Below are 14977 nucleotides of genomic sequence, written 5' to 3'. Positions count from 1 at the left end.
GGGTTAATGAAAAACCTGGTTTAACTTGACTCCCCCATTATGTTCCCGCTACAGGAAGTGCTTTTACAGTCAAAGTAACAGGAGAGGGTAGGATGAAGGAGAGCATCACCCGCAGAAGAAGAGCTGCCTCTGTGGCCAATGTTGGCAGCCAGTGTGACTTAAGTCTAAAGATCCCTGGTAGGAGTTCTGTTAGAAAAATAACTCCATTAACATTCATTATCAGTGCTTGTCCTCTAATCCCAATCTGAATCTTGACCCGCAGAGATCAGCATCGCAGACATGACCGCCCAGGTGACCAGCCCATCTGGCAAGGTACACAAGGCTGAGATCATGGAGGGAGAAAACAACACGTACTGCATTCGTTTCGTTCCCACTGAGATGGGTGTGCACACAGTCAGTGTTAAATATCAGGGCCAGCATGTCCCAGGATCCCCCTTCCAGTTTACAGTGGGACCTCTTGGAGAGGGAGGTGCCCATAAGGTCCGTGCAGGAGGCCCTGGACTAGAAAGAGCGGAGGCTGGAGTACCAGGCAGGGATTGTTTCTGTTCATTTATCTGTGTACATGTCGGAATGAGTTTTGGCCACTAACGCATCATGTTCCCGTGTGCAGCTGAATTCAGCATTTGGACCCGGGAAGCAGGAGCTGGTGGGCTTTCCATCGCAGTGGAGGGACCCAGCAAGGCCGAGATTGCTTTTGAAGATCGCAAAGATGGATCCAGTGGTGTCTCCTACATTGTCCAGGAGCCTGGTGAGATCCAGAGAACTTCTAACCATGAGGATGAACAAGTTCAGAAAATTGACAAGTTGTAAGCTGACTCTTGCTCATCCGTTATAGGCGATTATGAAGTATCCATCAGATTCAATGATGAGCAAATCCCTGACAGTCCATTCGTGGTCCCTGTGGCCTCGCCTTCTGATGATTCCCGTCGTCTCACTGTTGCCAGTCTTCAGGTGAGGTTTCGAGTAACACAGACATTTGTCCGACCCTAAATAACTCTCAGACCACCTTTAACACAGCAGCTGCAATTACAGAAAATCTTTTCACGATTTCATTCATGGTACTGTTTATTAGGAAATTATTAGTAAAAGACAGTAAGGTTACTTGATGTAATGTTTTACCATACACAAGCAAGTTTGATTGCACATATTTTACACGATAAAACATTAAACAAAATGGATTAACTCAGATTTGCACACACAAAGCACAAATAGAGCCATAGTTGACTGTTGCTGCTGTGTTGAACGGCCATGCTGGGGTTTGTGGGATACTGAAGGACTGTTTGTATTTCTCGTACCTTGTCCTAAAGGCTCCCAACAGTTCTTCATTGAACTGGAAGCTATAGGCTAAAGGGTTAAAGAGGACAACAGATGCTTGTTTGTCTGTGCACCTTGACTCTTGATTTGACTGTATATTGCTTGGGGGGGGCTGGGATGGGCTTTCTTGGTGTCTATAGGCCTCTCTCTTTAACCCTGTTAGCCTGAAGGTAAGAAATGTACAGCCATAATAGATTTATACTGGATTAAGAGGACAAGATCTTCACCTGTGAAATTAAAGTTTTTGATCTAGAAGTTGAGTGTGGAAGTGTCATGTGAATGCAGGAGTCTGGGTTAAAGGTCAACCAGCCAGCATCTTTTGCCGTGAGCTTGAACGGGGCTAAGGGAGTCATTGATGCCAAAGTTCACAGCCCGTCCGGAGCACTTGAAGAGTGCTGTGTCACAGAGATTGATGAAGGTAACCATGGGGGCCTCCTTGCACTGTAATTAGAAATGTTCTCTTAGTTTTACATTTGCACCATTTGGCCAAGGCAGATATGAGCTGTTAAGCAGTTTTGCTTTTGAGCTAGATGTGAAACCTTAACCCCCACATTCTCTTATAACAGATAAGTATGCTGTGAGGTTCATTCCCAGAGAGAATGGCCTCTACCTAATAGATGTGAAATTCAACGGTTCTCACATCCCCGGAAGTCCCTTCAAGATCCGTGTAGGTGAGACGGGTCAGGCTGGAGACCCAGGAATGGTGTCTGCATATGGAGCTGGCTTGGAAGGAGGCACTACTGGTATTCTTTTGTTTGTTGCTGTATTTGTTCATTAGAAGATAATTGTTGGTTGGGCGCTTGTAATAAAATTACTCTATAAAATTATGTATTTTCCAGGGTCTCCATGTGAATTCACTGTGAACACAAGTTCAGCTGGTCCAGGTGCGTTAGCAGTGACAATTGATGGGCCTTCCAAGGTGAAGATGGACTGTCAAGAATGCCCAGAGGGATACAAGGTCACCTACACGCCAATGGCACCTGGAAACTATCTAATTTCAATCAAATATGGTGGACCATACCATATTGTTGGAAGTCCCTTCAAAGCTAAAATTACAGGTAGGTTTGAAGGTTTATATATATAGGGGTGGTTTCTTGGACAAGATTCAGATAGGAATTGGCCTTAGGTTAAATTACAACTTAGTAATGTTTTTTGTAAGGCATGTTTGTAAAAATACTTGTTCAAAAAATAGTGGCACTGATAAATTTTAATAGATGTTCGTGCAAGCCGTTTTCAGTTACGACAGCTCAAACATGGATTTTAGTGTGGGACTAGATGTAATCCCAGTTCAGGAAACGGCCTCATAAGGATGGGTGAATTGAGTACAGTTGTAGTACGTCATAAATACACTCAATGCAATATATGGTGTTTTGGTGATTATTTCCACTTATTGTGATTGATGGTTTTGGAAAAAAAAACAAGCAATACAGAAAATCTGGATGAGAAATTTGACACAGTTGGATGAGAAATTTGACACAGTTGTGATTTAAGTCACAACTAGTTGATCTTGACAACCACCATGATGCCTTATGATGTCCCTTATTTGTTTTAAAAACTGAAACTTGTCTTTTCAGGCTCTCGCTTGGTCAATAGCCACAGCATGCATGAAACCTCATCAGTGCTGGTTGACCCTGTTACACGCAGTGTAACCTCCAGCCAGCAAGCGGCACCAGGAAGGGCTAGCTCTGATGCTAGCCGAGTAGTCGCTAAAGGCCTGGGGCTCAACAAGGGCTTTATAGGACAGAAGAACAGTTTCAGCGTGGACTGTAGTAAAGCAGGTATGGGACAGAAACACACGGCGTTAAATTAATGTTGAATTAAGTATTGATCGTAGCTGAACTAGCTAAATCTGTTCTGATTTGCAATTGCACAGATGTAACTATAAATGAATCAATCCCCACAGGGAGAAACATGCTCCTGGTTGGAGTGGATGGACCCAAAGTGCCCTGCGAGGAGATCTTGGTGAAACACTTGGGTAACCGTCTCTATAATGTGTCCTACCAGCTGAAAGAGAAAGGAGAATACATCCTGGTGGTCAAATGGGGAGATGAGCACATCCCTGGCAGCCCATACCACATCACTGTCTAACAGCCCTCCAACACCTTTGTAGGCCTCTGCCCGTGTCTTAAACATAAATTCATAAACACTGAAAACTCACTGCCATTCTCTTCTGTATGATCTCATCCAGTATCTTCCTACACCACTATTTAGCTTCCTAGCTAGAGATGGTTAAAAAGCACCTTTTCACTGTATACCAGTCATACTTGGATCCTGTTGCTGCATTGTTGTTGTTTTTTTTACAAGGATCCTAGTGGCTTTTGCTCCCTGTGTAGGTTTACACCAGTTACTTGTCTCTAACACAGTGTAGCTGCTACAATGTTATTGCCTGGTTTAGGAGACTGCTGTTTCAGCTATACCTGTACAGAAAAGCTGTTGCTAGAAGCAGGAAAAGTGGCTGTGATTTAATTTGCTCGATCGGCACAGATTTGTTTCTTTGACTCTTCAATTGGGTGAAGTGATGCTATGTGGCCTTCGCACCCATCACAATGTAACACTGGTGCCGAAGCTCTGTGGGTTTGACCTTCTCTCTTTGTGTTTAAAACTTCCTTTACATTCAAAAAAAAAACATCAGCATGGTCAAATTTAATGTCAATATTGGGAGGCCTTTTTGATAGAGGGCTTTAGACATTTTTCTAAACACCAAAGGGAGATTGCATGACAGAATAAAGGCGTATACTGTCCCATTTGGTTTGTGCATTGAATGGAAGGTTATTGATGCATGTTTTCTTACGCCTTGTCGGTCATATAAAATCACTTGGAAGCTTAACATTTTTGTTTGGCAAAACTTCACTTATTTGCTCACGTGTCAATTCTCTAGCTCTTTGTGCTTTGTTGTCAATGTGTAATCAGTATTCCAGAATTTTACAAAAAATGTAATTGTCTTAAATTTAAGTTGTGACTGTTACAGTATTTTGATAGAACAATAAAGTTGTCCTAACTATTTGTCTGTCTATTTTATTGTCTAAACCTTATTTTCGACACTTTGGTACATTGTAGTATTGCATTGTACTCGGGTATAGTGAGCATTGATATCATTAACCTTTAAAGTACTGTTGCAGTACATGTAGTGTAAAATATGGAAACTTTGCTGAGCATTTACATTTTTGATTAACTGCATGTGTTGATTATTGGGAAAACTGCTGTGTAATTTTCCTTTTATTGCCATACCTTTATTTTAACGGGCAAAACAAAAGGTAAAATATTATTGCATAGTTTGCACTGTTATGTGATTGTGAAACTATCAGGAATAATTCCAAATCTGGTTTCTTTTGTGAATGTTTCAATTTAAGAATCTTTAAAAAATGTGTCTACGTTTTCTATATAAGAATTGAAACATCACAAAACTTTATGTACTTATCTTCAGCTAGGTTGAAGTCGGATGTCAAACTGATATTTCCCATGAAATCATACGGCTGAACTTTAAATCACTAAATGCTAAGGTAAAAATCTTAGGTGCGGATTGCTGCAATGAAATTAAGTATTCTGGGTTATGGTCTAGACACGCCCCTCAATGAAACCGGTGTTGCTGATATGGTGTCGTTAACAAAAACCCATTTTATTGATATTTTAGTAGTACTACTGATTTTTTTTATATCTTTGGAACATCACATAAAACATTTGCGACTAAGCAGTTGAAAATATGAATAATCAAGTCAAACAGGCCACTTCACTAGCTGAAAAGAGCTGCTACCACCTACAAATATGGCCGCACACCCAGCATGCAACACGGTGTGACGTTGATTAAGAGCTCTAACTCTACTTGTGTAAGCAGACAATTCCGAAACACAATAAATGCAGTTCTTTTGTTGATGCCTGCTGTTTGGGAAACATAATCCTGACAATTCTAAGAGGCAATTACAGAAATTATGTGCAATATGCTTTAGGCCCTATTAACAGGGTTTACGTTTGATCCGCATGACCTTATTCCAAAATGGTTACAAAATCTAAATGCTTAAAAACTGCTTTAACAATGCTTTAACAATAACAATAAGCTTAAATTTTTGTACATCATATTACTGTATTATACCCTGCCTTTTGTATTGTATTAGGCTATGTTGCAAAAATACTGGCTCATTTGAACTTCGCTGCTTTCCGTTATATTTTTTCATAAAGGCTGTATGTGTAAATTTGCACTGAACAAGCCAGAACAATATGCTTTTATTTGTTTTCATATGACATTTTATATTAAGCTTAATCTCGTTGGGCTATAACTAACCTTGCATTCTTGTGCCTCTTTTGTTCTGCGTATACCAATAATAAAATATAAATAAAAAAGTTTGTTTTAAAATGGACGTTTTTGTCATTACATACACATGGCTAAAATGTGCCTGCCTAATAATATTTCTATGTCCTAATGAAATAATTTTAGATTTAAAAAAAAATTCATTAGGTTATTTTTGGTGCCCCCTCGTGCGTAGGGCACAAAGTGATGTGGGGGCACCAAAAAATAGCCTAGCACAGCGCGTGGTGGGAGCGGCGGCGCTGTTTGCAAGAGTCAATAATATGCTATTTAGCTATTTAAAAACACCACAATGACGTATCTTTCACCATAATCAACTCTATGTTCACGACAAAAAAATGCACATAACATTAGGCCTACATTGCAGTATATTACGTCACGCGTCTTTAGGGGAATCAGGGACAAATTCCTGTACACATTTTCCGTGTATTTTCCAGGCATCTCTGTGTGAAAAGGGCTTAAGTGAAAGTCAAGTCGACTGCTGCTGAATATTTCATCACACATAAATCTTCAGTCAAAATTAACTTGCCAAATAAAGGTAGGTAATACGTTAAGTGCTTAATATACAGGACGGTGAATGAAACGCTACGCTACAGCCGAACCCAGAACGTGTTGCACACATTCTCGCCCCCCTGCGGTAAGCAACTGTATTACAAATAATTCCTTCATTAAATCCAAGAACATGCAAATGTATATTCTAGTAGTAACTATGATTTGGTCACGTTGCAAAGCATTTTGAATTTAGCAGTGTAGACAAAAATATTTATTGACGTTATAAACTGGTTAGGAATGTGTCAGGAAGTAATGACTCCTCCTCATGAGTGCGACACGCCACGGCGTAGGATAACTACTTCAATCCAGGATCAGTTCGTGGAAGCGTTTGAGGTAAATTAGTTATTTAAAATATTGTTGTTTAACCTACACAAGTTGGCCATGTGTAGGAGTTAGCACAAACCAAACTATAGCTAATGTAGAGCTTTTGTTTTCCTTTTTATCTTGAATCTTGCTAAACGCGTTCTTGAGGTGGCGACGCATGCTAGCTCCCGAAATACGTTAACGTTACATCTCCCTTAACTCCACTGAAGATATTAAAGTTGTTTTCTCTAAATGCGTTTTAGTTGTTATGTTTTTCTATTTGACGAAAGATTGTACTTCCGTTTGGCCTTTTTGCGTAACAAACATGCATTTTGGTCACAGTAACAAGTTAGGATACCTCCGACGCGCGAGTTTACAGCTGTTGTGTTGAACTTAGCAAATGTGTGAAAGATCCAGATGTTTTAGCTTCTAAAACGGCGTTTATTTCGTGTGTATTTTCATCCAGTGAGTATTGTTTTATCACTACGTTTTTGTTGTTTTTGTCCAAGCGATGGATAAAATGAGCAGCTGATTTTGTTTCGTTTCTAACTCAACCTGTGCTGTATAGAACTGTAGGCCACTACAGAGTTATTTGGTACCTTCAAAAAGTTTTGTTAAAATAACTTGCTTTGTAAATAAGAAATAGTTTCCTTATTAAATATATGTTTTTATTAATAAATAATATTATTATACCTTAAACATGATAAACATCATACTTTGATTATTGCAGCCATGGCCTCTCTAAGTGATAAGTCTGATAAAGAGATTGGTCAGCTGCTCGATGAATATGGCATCAAACATGGACCCATAGTAGGTATGTAAACCAGCACCAGTTAGATTTGATCAAAGGCAAAAGTTGCCTAATGTGATTTGGAAGTATTCACATGTTGGTTTTGTTTTGCAGATTCCACACGGAAACTCTATGAGAAGAAACTGAAAGAAACCATGGCCAAAAACACTAAGCCATCCTCACCTGACAAGACATTCTACAGAGAAGAACGTAAGGCTTAAGAATGATAATACAGGCGTTGTCATCATCTGTATTTTGGGTATATAGTTACACTGACAATCTTTTATTTTGTTTTATAGAGGAAGAAGTGGAATATGTTACTTATCAGCCTGTAAGTATCCTTAAGAAACTAACTGAATTGTTGATGTGGGTTAGCTCTATGCAGTTTATAAATGAGATGTTTTTCATGTTCTACAAAAGCAGCTACAATTTACAATGCCTGATGGATCTGGGGATGTGTAAGTACCTTGTTTTATTTATTAATGTTAAATAAACTTAAAACACATTGCAATAATTATTTATATCAACAACATGTCTTGCAGCTGTCACAAATGATATATAATACAATTGTTGCATATATGTAGTAAATATGTACTTCCGTTTTATGTCTTTCCAGCATAAGAAGGTCAAAAGTTGCTGATTCAAACTTTGCTCACAAGTGAGATTTATTTTTCATCTCCTTGTTATATCTGTATTGCATAAGGAATACTGGGGCTAACTGTCACAGAGGAAAGTTGTCATAACAATAATTTTTTCTGGAGTCAAGACTTGAGTCCAGTTACACAAACATGTTTTCTTTAACAGTGGTTGTGTATATTGGTTTCTGTCACCTAGTCTTGAATTAGCACTATTCTGCAGGACAGAAATAGTCAATTCCATCCTCTAATGAATATTAAACAGAGGCAACATTTCTATTGAAAAAAAGTGAGACAGCATGTTTTGGTGTCCTTTATATGTTAATGTATATAGTAACAATTTTAAAAAAGTCTTACCAAAATTGTCTTTGTTCCATTTTAACATGACCCAAAAGTCACGTTTTTATCATTAAATGGCTTATATCCACCTACTGATTTCATGGATTAACTGCATTTATGTTTCCCCCCAGTGCAAGATCATCTCAATACACTAACTATAGAGATGATTTAGAAAACACCCACAAGTGAGTTTTATTTTATGTATTTTTTATAATCATTGTAAGAATTAATATTAATGTATTCTGATTTATCCTGCAACAGCGTTGGAAAATAAAATCTCATTCCTATTTATTTTCAAGGCCCATTATAAGCCAAACTCGAACAACCTATCAGACTTCTCGGCCAGGCCCATCTGTTTCCAAAACCAGCCAATTAAGTGCCAGCTCAGAAAACAAATCTGGCGGTGTTCCGGGTTGGCTTCGTGTCTTGGTGTTTGTCGTCGTTGCTGTATTTCTTTATTACCTGTACTCGACCATGGAGCCTGCAGAAGAAGGTCCCTTTAAAAAAATTAAGTAGAATACTGTTAAGCTTTTTTAGATGTTTGTCATCCACTGAAATTGATTCAGTTTAAAAATAACCAAACATGTTCTATTCAGGAACAGATTGTGAATTTTTTATTTTGCTATATTTTAAACTGGTTGTTCAATGTGCAATTCCAGAGTTTACTAAAAATGTTTTGCACATCTTTTATGATACAAGAAAAAAATATGATTAAATAAAAAAATGCACATTCTCAATTTTATTAAAAAATGAAAAAACCTATTTTACTCTGAAGCTATGTTTCTCCCAGTCTACTTTGAGTGGTATTATAAACTGAAAATAACATGTTTTTGGTAATATGCATATAGCACATGTTCTTGGAACATAATGTGGTACAAGGTCAGTTCTATTCAATGATTTCTTAAAACTGTATTTTTGATGATGTTGAGTATGTACCACTGAATTAAAAGCTGAGCACAAATTGCTCCTCCTTCATCCGTTATTCACAATATAGCAACACCTTGAGTTCCTTATTGCTTTCATTAGACTGTTCAATAAAAATGCTAATACAAATTTAAACATTATTTTTAAGCATTCTTATGCTTCTCCCTTTTTTACTGTAAATTCCTAGTGTGAGATTCTATGAGGCATATTATTGACCGTCTCTCCATTCAAATAGTTATGCTGCAATTTATCTTGCGTATTGCCTCAATTTGTACCTGGAACAAGTTTGAAACATTTTGTATGAAGCGACTTGAATAAATCTTTTAACAGTAGGTGTTGTCATTTTTCAACAGAATTGATTTAACATGTAGTAATCAAGATTATGCATTAAAAACTTCTCAGCCAGTCAGCTTTAATTTTTAAAACAAAAAATATATTTTGTGTAGATAGTAAATAAACATTAACATGAAGTTCAGACATTCATAATGAACATTACAAAACACCAAATGACATTTTGCTCATATATGGCAATGATAGGTAGGGTGTTCTGTAAGAAGTAGGTAGAAGACATTATACAGTTAAATAAGTTAAATCATGAAATAGAAGGCAGGGCATGTGAACCTGCACATGTAGTTCTTATGTGCTGTTTGGTATGAGGGACACTGCAGTTTGTGTCTGAGAGACTGCAGCATGAGTCATTTCACCCTGTCTGTAACACAAGAAATACAAATTCAGCCATCACAATAAATTAATAAATACAGATGTAAAAATTAAAATACTCATTGCCTGATTTAAGTTGTTATATTCATAAAAATGCTTTCCTGTGGCTCAGTGGTTAGAGCATGGCGTTAGCTATGCCAAGGTCATGGGTCTGATCCCAGGGATTGAACATAGAAACAAATGCATAGTATAATGCACTTAAAGTCGCTTTTGATAAAAGCGTCTGCCAAATGCTTAAAATGTTAATGTAAAAATGACTGAGCCAACCCATCTTTTCATTATGTGATAAAGACCTTCTGGACTAAAAGCTTTAATACAATAATGTAATATATCTCACCTTCCTGACTCAAATCCCAGCGCTGTGATGAATATGTTGGCGATCACAATAAAGAACACAATAACAGTGGCCACATTATTCATGCTGTTAAGCCTTGACTGTTTCCCAACATCATTCAGGTCATTCTTCACTGACAGCAGAGAAAACATCAGTTAATAATTGAAACAAAAAGTATAAATATGACAAGTATGAATATTAACTGACCAATGAAGACTAGTAGGACACCAACAATGATCTGTAGTCCGATGGACAGTGAAATCAGCCAAATGAGAGGAATATAAAATGATTTATTAGGTCCTGCATGCAGTACTGTCTTTAGTTGAGATGAGTTGGCCATCAGTAGCGCCACATCCAACATGCTTTGTGCTGCGCTCTTCTTAATGGCGTAATGATTTAGGTTCAAGGGACGATGTTCTTTTTCTCTGCCAGGAGACTAGAGGGAACAAAAATCCCATTTACAAGTATTGCGCATTTGATTAACCTGCAAATAAAAAACTTTATTACTTACCTCGCATGACGGATTGAGTGTCTGATTCTCCATTTTGTGGGTACGCTAACACCTCTAGTACTTTATGAAAATTGTTCTACTTAAATACTTAAAGTCCCTCCCATCTGTCCCTCCCACCAGACTGTGAACAGGCAATAACATTGGAGCTATTCTTGAATTTGTACATTTAATTTGTAAATGGCCAACACCCTGTGTTTCACTAATTTCTGACTGCATATTTCTGAAGTACTGAAATAAATTGTAATATAATATACTACAGCTGCATATTTGTAAGTCAAATCACTTACTAATAACTCTGACAACACGAAACCTCATGATAAATTGTTTATTATAATTAATACAATTATGTTATTAACATCAATAACAGATGACAAAATGTACATCTGAGTAAATGTTAAGTGATGAATAACAGCCAGGTGACACGACAGCTTTGCTTTAATTTTGTGAAACATTAAAATACAAAACAGATGCAAACAGGAACATTAAAATACAAAAAAGAAGATGCAAACAGCAACATTAAAATACAAAACAGAAGATGCAAACAGCACTCATGTTTTCTTTGCCACATATAACTTTCATTCAAGATATGAACTGTACATTATTGCCGAGACAGTAAGAGAGGCAGCATACAGACTCCTGTCGAGTTATGATTGGTGAAGTGAGAGAAAGGCCACATATTTGTTCTTCAGCTCCTCCAACTGGTTGGCTAAAATATATAAATATAAGATTTCTTTTATTATACAAAACTATATATAAAAATAGAATTGTTTATTTATTTATATAAACATGTTCTTTCAAGCAAGATCCAAAGATAAGATCTAACTTGGAAGGTTGACATCTACAAACTTATTGTTATGTAAAAAAGAAGAATCTAACAAACAGTACAGCAGTCTACAGTAATAAATAACCATTTATAATAGTAATAATAATACAGTAGTAAAAATAGTAATACTACTATGTTTATTAAAGTTCTGGACTTCAGTTAGTGTTCATACAAAATTGTGCTCAATTTGCTCATATTTTGAGCCACATATGCACTAGTGCTCTAGTAAGAAAGTATCTCCCAAAAACAAAAAGTTGTATAGTACAATCGCTTTCCTAAATCTACAATTAACCTTTTAAATCCTATTTAAAAGAGCTGAACAGCAAGCTGTACTGTTACTTATGAATAGACAGCTTTGAACTGTGTTTACTTTTCAAAGTTCGGTAAAAGTGTTTCCATAAACGCGCAGTATAAAACTCACGTAGTGTGTGCTTCTCTCCTCGAGACCAGTACCGTCTGTCGGTCTGCAGCTCTCTTACTGTTTGTGTAAGTGACAGTGAAGTTTCAGACAGCTGCTTAAGAGCCACAAGCTCCTACAGAATAAAAAAAGCTATTATTTACATGCAACTTGATCTAAACTTTCATCTATTTTACTGAAAGTACAGGAAAATAAGATGTCTTATTAGTTAATATGACTGCAACAAGTAAACCGCAAACCAAAGAAGAAAGGGGGATTACCATATTACAGGTATGCAGGAGCTGATGTACAGACTGAAACACATTATTGCTGACACTGAGAGCAGGAGGAACTTTCTGACAGTAGCTCTTAAAGTCTGTGTTGTAGATGTGACTGAAGGCAGTCATGAATTGAAACATATCAGATATGGCCACTTTCAGTGCACAGGGTGACATTGCAGCTGCAGAACCTGACGGATGCGTCTGCAGGAACTCAAACTACAAAACAGATATAGCACATTATTATAGGGAAAAAGTATATCAATAACTGACAGATGGTATTGGTAAAAGAACAATAACATATCAATGTGGAAGAAGGTGAATAATGGTCCTACCTGCTTTTGGAGCTTTTCTAATGTAATCCGGGTAGACTGCAGAAGTGCCATGGCCTCAGTTAGATCTTCTTCTCCATGACTTCCAAGGCGAGAATGTTCAGAATCAGTCCTTTAATAAAAGAGTACAACAATCTGTTATTTATATGACAAATGCCGATGTAAACGTTTTATTCACTCAGAACATTACATTAAGTGGCAGCATGTGGCAACAATAGAGATGTTGCACTACAATTGTTGACACAAGACATGAACAACTGTTATTGTACTCACAATTACAGTATAGAGAACTGGAAGTGTAAACAAGCGTAAGTCAACAGCTATCCGACATTTGTCTACACAACCAATAAAGTACTTACAGTAAGCATACACACCTGTTTATGCAATCGCTGGGTTTGCTGTGGTTTCCGTTCACCTTGTTGGGTGCAGACTGTGTTCGTATTAAATGTTCTCGGATGTGTGCAGACCAGGGATTGCAGGTTGGGTTCAGAACCAGATCCAGGTCAGAAGACTGATCCTGAGACATCAGCAGTCCAAGAAGATCCTCATTCTTCACACTTTCACCTCCAGAAGATGAGTTCTGACTAGATCCATCAACAAGAAGTGAAAAGCATGTCAAAGAGTTATTTAATAATTTTTCAAGACTTGACTTTTGTTCTAAGCCAATTAATCAATAACTGATGGCAAAACTCAGGTTAAGCAAACGTCATGTATTAAAAATACAACTGACCAACTACCACTGTTCCATCAGAGACATTAAGCATCTAAATATAAATACTACATTAATTCTGAAGGCCATACAAATTAATTTGATGTGTTGGTATGGGATTAAGTGATCACACGGAGAGTGGCACACATACCCTGAAGATATAGATGAGTCTGCTTGAACAATCATTAGAAGTTGTTCCAAAAAGACAAGTTGCCGTAAGGGTGGTGCAATACCCTACAAGAGACACAAAAAGACAGATCAAATAAAACCTGCATTTATTTTTAAAACGGTTCTTAACTAATTTGGGCCAATGCCCTTATTGAAATCTTATAAGTACACACCTTTATTAAATCCTGGTCATTAGCTTTACAAAGCATCATTTCATGACCAAACCGAGTGAGTTCTGCGTTTGAAAAAACGACAAAACAATTATGAATAATAATATCAGGCACAGCATGTGTCAGGTGCACGTTTTTCTTTCTGCCACAAAATAAAGATTCTGCTCTCATTATAATAAAACAATTAAAAGATTACCTTGAACTAATTCTTCAATCTGACTTGTTCTAAATGCTGAAAACTTCTCCAATAGGGAAGGACAAATGCTTTGTAAGAAAATGCACATACAAAAGAATCAACACGGGTAGGTTTTTAGGACACAAATGACTGATTATATTTAATAGAAGTGTCATCATTATCCTAATGCTTGGTCACTCAGTGTACGATCATCATATTTTATTTAGTAGAGACAAAATCCATTCTTCAGAGAGCAGACCTCACGTAAATCCACTTGAGAATATCAGTGCGATGTAATGAAGGTGAACAGAGGAGATCCTGGATGCTGTCTGCCTCCCTCAGGTAAAGCCCATCCACCATAGGACATCCGAGACTCTGAATGACAACAAATCATGTTCTCCATCAACACGTAGTTCGCATCTGAATAATCTCGTTTTTGGTCTAGTTTCTTGCACATAAAGTTACCGACTTTATAGATAAGATACATCGCTAGCAAGAGTCATCGTAGCTTGATAACACGAATGTGTGACCATATTGGTAGTAATAATACCTTGTAAAACCTTTATAAAAATTAATATAAATATGTACGTAAGCTAACTGTTAGCTAACGCTGCCTTTGGTGGTGCCCTGACGCTACCGTTCAGCCACTAAACAGAAGCGAACGCGAAACATCGGCAAACGATTTCATTACTCTATAAAGGTATAAAGAGTAAAATGTAAGGAAAATTACCTGAAGAGTGTTATAAACTTGCAGAGACAGTTGCTGCTCTTTTGAATTACCCGCCATTATTTGCAGTCAGTAGGCGTGTTCGACTTCATGCGGCTGCGTAGACCAACCGACGCATGACATCAAAGTACCGCGAGAGCGGTTCAAAACCACAGCTGGTCAGTCAGACAAATGTTTATTCTAACAGCGACTCCCAGTGGTCGCGTATCTATTTCGAACTGAACTTGGTTTTACAATATACACAAAAAGCATTAAAACGTGCAGTTAATTCTTCAATTAAAACGTTTATTCATAACTGTACAGCTTTACATACAAAGTGTATAAAAATCAAATAACACATTTGCTTCTGCTATGCTCACAAAGATAATTCCAGATAAGGCTAGTAATGCAGATAGAGAAAGAAAGAAAAAGATGGCAAAAAGACACATTTTGATTGTTTGCAGTGTATATTTACATATGAAATATATTTATAATTT

General features: G+C 37.3%; 4 protein-coding genes across 10 annotated transcripts in view; 2 read left to right on the top strand and 2 right to left on the bottom strand.

Annotated features, from left to right (window-relative positions):
* flna (filamin A, alpha (actin binding protein 280)) overlaps window positions 1–4317 on the top strand; it is a 31367-nt gene extending 27050 nt beyond the window's left edge. For all 4 annotated transcript variants that reach the window (XM_079477578.1, XM_079477576.1, XM_079477577.1 and 1 more), the window contains 9 exons: window positions 55–177; window positions 263–529; window positions 611–748; window positions 836–951; window positions 1600–1732; window positions 1881–2057; window positions 2154–2372; window positions 2889–3092; window positions 3218–4317. In XM_079477578.1, the coding sequence (XP_079333704.1) occupies window positions 55–177; window positions 263–529; window positions 611–748; window positions 836–951; window positions 1600–1732; window positions 1881–2057; window positions 2154–2372; window positions 2889–3092; window positions 3218–3402 (1562 nt within the window). In that variant the 3' untranslated portion in view covers window positions 3403–4317. The remainder of the gene's footprint in view (window positions 1–54; window positions 178–262; window positions 530–610; window positions 749–835; window positions 952–1599; window positions 1733–1880; window positions 2058–2153; window positions 2373–2888; window positions 3093–3217) is intronic.
* Window positions 4318–5827: 1510 nt separating this feature from the next.
* On the top strand, window positions 5828–9007 carry emd (emerin). 4 transcript variants are annotated; one of them, XM_079478447.1, is made up of 9 exons: window positions 5828–6251; window positions 6402–6499; window positions 7200–7283; window positions 7374–7469; window positions 7559–7590; window positions 7680–7717; window positions 7876–7917; window positions 8365–8418; window positions 8533–9007. In XM_079478447.1, exons 3-9 carry the CDS (start codon window positions 7202–7204, stop codon window positions 8747–8749), a joined length of 561 nt encoding a protein of 186 aa, XP_079334573.1. In that variant the 5' UTR covers window positions 5828–6251; window positions 6402–6499; window positions 7200–7201; the 3' UTR covers window positions 8750–9007. The 4 variants fall into 4 exon arrangements, with proteins under 4 accessions (XP_079334573.1, XP_079334574.1, XP_079334576.1 ...); XM_079478448.1 differs by lacking the exon at window positions 5828–6251 and having other exon boundaries at window positions 6262–6499; XM_079478450.1 differs by lacking the exon at window positions 5828–6251 and having other exon boundaries at window positions 6418–6499; window positions 7683–7717.
* A 786-nt stretch (window positions 9008–9793) lies between these two features.
* LOC306906680 (ninjurin-1-like) lies at window positions 9794–10755 on the bottom strand (the record flags this gene model as incomplete). The annotated part of the gene is made up of 4 exons (XM_079478279.1): window positions 9794–9866; window positions 10215–10344; window positions 10419–10647; window positions 10723–10755. The coding sequence occupies 4 exons, from the start codon at window positions 10753–10755 to the stop codon at window positions 9794–9796; spliced, it is 465 nt and encodes a 154-aa protein (XP_079334405.1).
* Window positions 10756–11028: 273 nt separating this feature from the next.
* On the bottom strand, window positions 11029–14700 carry haus7 (HAUS augmin-like complex, subunit 7). The gene is made up of 10 exons (XM_079477717.1): window positions 14505–14700; window positions 14034–14149; window positions 13796–13863; window positions 13603–13664; window positions 13413–13495; window positions 12927–13136; window positions 12556–12664; window positions 12224–12439; window positions 11967–12078; window positions 11029–11428 (listed from the first exon to the last, which is right to left on the bottom strand). Exons 1-10 carry the CDS (start codon window positions 14559–14561, stop codon window positions 11367–11369), a joined length of 1095 nt encoding a protein of 364 aa, XP_079333843.1. The 5' UTR covers window positions 14562–14700; the 3' UTR covers window positions 11029–11366.
* Between the last annotated feature and the right edge of the window lie 277 nt (window positions 14701–14977).

Source organism: Barbatula barbatula, assembly GCF_947034865.1.
Source record: "Barbatula barbatula genome assembly, chromosome: 17".
Classification (NCBI taxonomy): Eukaryota; Metazoa; Chordata; class Actinopteri; order Cypriniformes; family Nemacheilidae; genus Barbatula; species Barbatula barbatula.
Note: the sequence above shows the minus strand (reverse complement) of the source record. Positions and strands in the feature narration are given on the sequence as shown.

Bases quoted from the DNA above. Each gene is read 5' to 3' on its own strand.
- emd (XM_079478447.1), top strand. From the start codon at position 7,202: ATGGCCTCTCTAAGTGATAAGTCTGATAAAGAGATTGGTCAGCTGCTC. The intron at 7,718-7,875 runs GTAAGTACCTTG...ATGTCTTTCCAG, and splicing joins CCTGATGGATCTGGGGATGT to CATAAGAAGGTCAAAAGTTG. The intron at 7,918-8,364 runs GTGAGATTTATT...GTTTCCCCCCAG, and splicing joins GATTCAAACTTTGCTCACAA to TGCAAGATCATCTCAATACA.
- haus7 (XM_079477717.1), bottom strand. From the start codon at position 14,561: ATGGCGGGTAATTCAAAAGAGCAGCAACTGTCTCTGCAAGTTTATAAC. The intron at 13,137-13,412 runs GTATGTGTGCCA...TGATGGATCTAG, and splicing joins GACTCATCTATATCTTCAGG to TCAGAACTCATCTTCTGGAG. The intron at 11,429-11,966 runs GTGAGTTTTATA...TATATATTTTAG, and splicing joins AGGAGAGAAGCACACACTAC to CCAACCAGTTGGAGGAGCTG.